The following is a 5,435-nucleotide window of genomic DNA, read 5'->3' on the forward strand; positions in this document are numbered from 1 at the left end:
TCTTTTTGCTTATGTGGTGCTGAGGAATCAAACCCAGGGCCTCAGGCATGCAAGGCAAGCGCTCTACCACTGAGCCACCTTCCCAGCCCCTGACACCATTTTTTTTTTAACTTAGAGTAATCATCTTTCTTATACCTTTACCCTTTTTACTTTTGCTCTCATTTCCCATATCATGATTTTCCCCCTTTTAATCTTGAATTACAATAGTTAACAGTACATGTCATCTCTTTTTCTTTTCTTTTTTTGTCATCTCTTTTTCTACCTGTGTTTGTCCATTCTTTAAAGCATTATCTGGTTACCTTTTTTGTTTTTTTCTTTTTGTCTGTTGTGGGGCTTGAACTCAGGGCCTGGCTTCTGTCTCCTAGATTTTTCACTCAAGGCTAGCACTCTACTACATTGAGCCACAGCACCACTTCCAGTTTTCTACTGGTTAACTGAAGAGTCTCACAGACTTTCTTTCCCATGCTGGCTTCAGACTATGATCCTCAGATCTCAGCCTCCTGAGTAATTAGGGTTATATGAGTGAGCCACTGGCAACCAACTTGTAAATGTTATATCTTATCAAGCCATTTGTCTGCTCAGAATCTTACTGTTTTTATTTGTTGATTTGAACTTGAGAATCCCTGTTTACACACACACATGCACCCACGCACCCACAATTGCCTAGTGAACTCCATTCATAGTACTTAACCATTTATTCTGTCCTGTAGAGGTGGTTTGTTTTATCCGCAGCCTTACTGTGAAGCCTTTGCAGGGTCACTCATGTTCATCCTCCTCTGCCTGTTAACCCCCGGTCTGTGAGGATGTCTTCCCCAGTTGTCTTCCAGTGTTTTTCACTTATTCCACACATAATTTGTTGGAAATCTTTTTATCTTCTTTCCTGCTAGATGTTTAGCTCATTGAGTTTTGCTAATGTGGCTATTCTTTTCTTCAATAGTTTCTCCTGTCTGCACACAATTACACACACTATGCGTTATATTGATAATAGATGCTCACTTATTATTTATAAAAAATGGTTCTACTGCCAGGCGCTGGTAGCTTATGCCTGTAATCCTAGCTACTCAGGAGGCTAAGATCTGAGGATCACTGCTCAAAGCCAGCCCAGGCAGGAAAATCCGTGATACTCTTAACTCCAATAAACCACTAGAAAACCGGAAGTGGCACTGTGGCTCAAGAGGTAGAGCGCTTGCCTTGAGCTGAAGAGCACAGGGACAGCACCCAGGCCCAAAGTTCAAGCCTCATGACCGACCCCGCCCCCCTCCCCCCCCAAAAAAATGGTTCTAGGTCGGGCACTGGTGGCTCATGCCTGTAATCGTAACTACTCAGGAGGCTGAGATCGGAGAATCGGCATTCAAAGCCATCCTGGGCAGGAAAGTCCATGAGACTCTTATCTTCAATTAGCCACCAGAAAACCAGAAGTGGCTCTAGTGGTAGAGTGCTCACCTTGAGCTAAGAGCTAAGGGACAGCGCCCAGGCCCAAAGTTCAGGCCCCATGACTGGCCAAAAAAAAACAATGTTTCTAGACCACAAGCATCTGCCTACATGTCACTAATATCAAGTGCATATTGTTCTGTGTGGCATGCTTACTTCTAGCATTATTAAGGTCCGATTAACAGATCAGCTGCACGGAGTGTACACATTGAACGTTTGGATAAATTTTAGCGTATATATGTACTTGTGAAACTACCAAAAGTTTCCTTCCAATATCTTAGGGAAAGTTTAATTTTGAATAAAATTTGGTTATTCTTTTAAAAAAATCACTTTTTCAACTTGGAAACTTTAATGCAGTATATGGGTTTTTTGTTGTTTTATTTGATTTTTGAGATTGAGTCTTGCTTATAGCCAAGATTGACTTGAATTCACTGTGTAGCCCAGTCTCCCTCCCAACTCCTGATCCTCCCGCTTCTCCAGATTCATCCCGCTATAGCCGAGGAGGAAATGTGCTTTTTTCTTTTACATATAAGTTCACTTGTTGTTAGAAGCGCTACCCTCAAATGTCAAGTACAGAAGCTTTACTTCAAAACCTGCAGAAACTTAATACTAAGATTGGTGGTAGGACAGGAAGCTGATAGACTAGGAGACAGGACACTGTGGATGTGTTCGTAGCCTCTCCCTCATCCCAAAGACAGCTGAGATATCTCCTCTAGACCCAGGTTTCCACAGACTGCATTTTGAAAAGCATTATGTTTATTGGATCACTATTATATAGGTAGATGAGAAGCCAAATTACTATTTTAGGAAAATAATCCTTGATTAGAAGGAAAAGAAACCTTCTGAGTTGAAATTATGCTTGTTCTTCTCTCTCAGAATCTTGTTTTCCTCCCTTATTCCCTTTGGCCTACAGGACTATCCCACCTACACTATCCTTGGGCAGAATCAGTACCAGACCTGCTACCCCAGCTCCAGCTTTGGAGTCACGGGTCAGACTAACAGTGATGTTGAGAGTACCACATACCAGGCAGAGAAGCCTAGTGTCATGGTACCTGCTCCAGCAGCACAGAGACTATCCTCCGGTAAGAACTGCAGCTCAGAAAACAGTGTGTCCAGTTAATGGTGAAGATGATTTTGTTCTAGTATAAGTCACCGTGACCACGCTGTTGGCTTTTTCCTCCTGTGTAAAGGGCATTGAAATGTTGGACACAGGCTCTCATGAGTCACTAATGATGGATATCTACCTGATGCTGAGAACAGAGAAGTACTAACAATGAAAAGATTGATTGCATTTCTCATCCCTGCCCTGCCCTCCCTGTAGAGGTAACATGCTTATCACAAGGAGTTTCAGAATTTGGGCATAGTTTCTAAAAGTCAAAGGACTCTAGTCTTAGTCCAGGCATGTGAACAGCAATAAATTATGATGTCCATATTAAAAATCTCTGATATAAAGGCTTTATACACAAATTGACTAAATGTACAAACATACTTTTTTTTCTTGCTGGTCCTGGGGCTTGAACTCTTGGCCTGGGTACTCTCTGAGCTGCTTTTGCTCAAGGCTAGCACTCTACCATTTTAGCTACAACACCACTCCCAACTATTTCTGAGTAGTTTCTTCAAGATAAGAGTCTTATGGACTTTCCTACCTGGGCTGGCTTCAGACTCAGGCCTCAGATCTCAGCCTCTGAGTAGCTAGGATTACAGGCGTGAGCCACTGGCACCTGGCTTTTTTTTTTTCCTTTTTTCTTTTTCTGCTTTTTTGTTGGTTGTGGGGCTTGACCTCTGGGCCTGGGCACTGTCCTTCAGCTCAAGGTGAGCACTCTACCACTTGAGCCACAGCACCACTTCCAGTTTTCTGGTGGTTTATTAGAGATGAGTCTGACGGACTTTCCTGCCCGGGCTGGCTTTGGACTGTGATCCTCAGATCTCAGCTTCCTTAGTAGCTAGGATTACAGGCATGAGCCACAGACACCTGGCCCAGTATACCTTTAATACCTATATTTAATGACAAGTTGGTGGTTTAACCATGCATTGTGGTACCTTCCTGTAATCCTTATACTCAGGGGACTGATATAGGAAGATCAAGAATTAAAGCTGTCATGTTGGGCACTAATGGCTCATATCTGCAATCCTAGTTACTTAGGAGGCTGAGATCTGAGGATCTTGGTTCAAAGCCAGGCCAGGCAGGAAAGTTCATGAAACTTTGTTTGTTTGTTTTTTAATCAGTCGTGGGGCTTGAATTCTGGGCCTGGGCACTGTCTCTAAGCTCTTGAGCTCAAGGTGAGTGCTCTACAACTTGAGCCACAGCGCCACTTCCAGTTTTCTGGTTTATTGAAGATAAGAGTCTCAGGGCCTTTTCTGCCCAGGCTGGCTTTGTACAGCGATCCTCAGCCTCCTGAGTAGCTAGGATTACAGGCATGAACCACCAGTGCCCAGCTTAAGTTATCTCCAATTATCTACCAGAAAGTGGTGCTGTGGCTCAAGTGGTAGAGCACTTGCCTAGAGCTGAAGAGCTCAGGGACAGTGCCCAGGCCCAGAGTTCAAGCCCCAAGACCAACCAAAAAAAAAAAAAAAAATTCAACCTGTCATAAAATTAAAGAGAAAGCAACAACAGCAACAAAAAATCCCTTGGGCTGGGAAGGTGGTTCAGTGGTAGAGCGCTTGCCTTGCATGCATGAGGCCCTGGGTTCGATTCCTCAGCACCACATAAGCAAAAAGAAAAAAGCCGGAAGTGGCACTGTGGCACAAGTGGTACAGTGCTAGCCTTGAGCTGAAGTGCTGAGGGACAACGCCTATGCCCAGAGTTCAAGCCCCAGGACCAGCCAAAAAAAAAAAAAAAATCCCTTTGTACATGTAGTGACAGTAATAGGATGTTAGCCACTGCTGATGCGCAATACTTACGTTTACATTCCCAATTGTTTACAGTGAGTTTACTTTTCCACACTGTATCGTCTTCCTGCTGTGCTCCTCATAGCCAGTGAATGTTTATAACATATATGTCACTTTTCCTTTCAGGAGACCCCTCCACAAGCCCAGCTTTGGCCCAGAACACACCAAGTAAAGATGCTGATGATCAATCCAGGAAAAACATGACTGGCAAAAACCGAGGCAAGAGGAAAGCTGATGCCAGCTCTTCTCAGGACAGTGAGCTAGAAGTATGGAAAGAAACTCATTTGGGTTACCTGCTTTGTTTTTCTTCACTTCTTAAGTTGATCAGAAACATTTGTAAAACTCATGGAGATAATGTGGATCTGTGTTTTATCACCTTTCATTCCTAAACAAAGAAACAGAAGCTGGGTGCTGATGGCTCACACCTGTAATCCTAGCTACTCAGGACACTGAGTTCTGAGGGTAATTGTTTAAAGCCACCCAGAAAAGTCCCTGTGAGACTTTTATCGCCAATTAACCACTCAAAAACAGGAAATGACACTGTGGCTCAAAGTGGTAGATTTCTGGCCTTGAGCAAAAGAGCTCAAGGACAGTGCCCAGGCCCTGAGTTCAAGCTCAAACAAACAAAACAAAACCTGAATTGAGCCACGCACTGGTAGCTCACTCCTATAATCCTATCTACTCAGGAGTCTGAGAGCTGAGTATCTCAGTTCAAAGCCAGCCCGGTCAGGAAAGTCTGTGAGACTTATCTCCAATTAACCACCAGAAAAAAAAAAGAGTCTCATGGACATTCCTGCCCAGGCTGGCACCAAATTACAATCCTCAGATCTCAGCCTCCTGAGTAATTAAGATTACACGTGTGAGCGACCAGAACCCAGTTCCCATATTCTTTTTTGATATCTATCACCAAAACATTGAAAAAGTTTTGCTGAATTTCAGTATTTTAACAGAAAGAACCAACTAGTCTCTATAGTTAAGAGAATAGGAAAGAGGGGGCTGGGAAGGTGGCTCAGCGGCAGAGTGCTTGCCTTGCATGCATGAGGCCCTGGGTTCGATTCCTCAGCACCACATAAGCAAAAAGAAAAAAGCTGGAAGTGGCGCTGTGGCTCAAGTGG

At 43.7% G+C, this 5,435-nt stretch overlaps 1 protein-coding gene across 1 annotated transcript in view; it reads left to right on the top strand.

The window, feature by feature from the left end:
- Eya3 (EYA transcriptional coactivator and phosphatase 3) overlaps nt 1-5,435 on the top strand; it is a 79,850-nt gene that overhangs the window by 51,833 nt on the left and 22,582 nt on the right. The window contains exons 8-9 of the mRNA XM_013032208.1: nt 2,345-2,513; nt 4,447-4,586. Coding sequence (XP_012887662.1) covers nt 2,345-2,513; nt 4,447-4,586 — 309 coding nt within the window. The remainder of the gene's footprint in view (nt 1-2,344; nt 2,514-4,446; nt 4,587-5,435) is intronic.

This window comes from Dipodomys ordii, unplaced genomic scaffold (genome assembly GCF_000151885.1).
Source record: "Dipodomys ordii isolate 6190 unplaced genomic scaffold, Dord_2.0 Scaffold6, whole genome shotgun sequence".
Lineage (NCBI taxonomy): Eukaryota > Metazoa > Chordata > Mammalia > Rodentia > Heteromyidae > Dipodomys > Dipodomys ordii.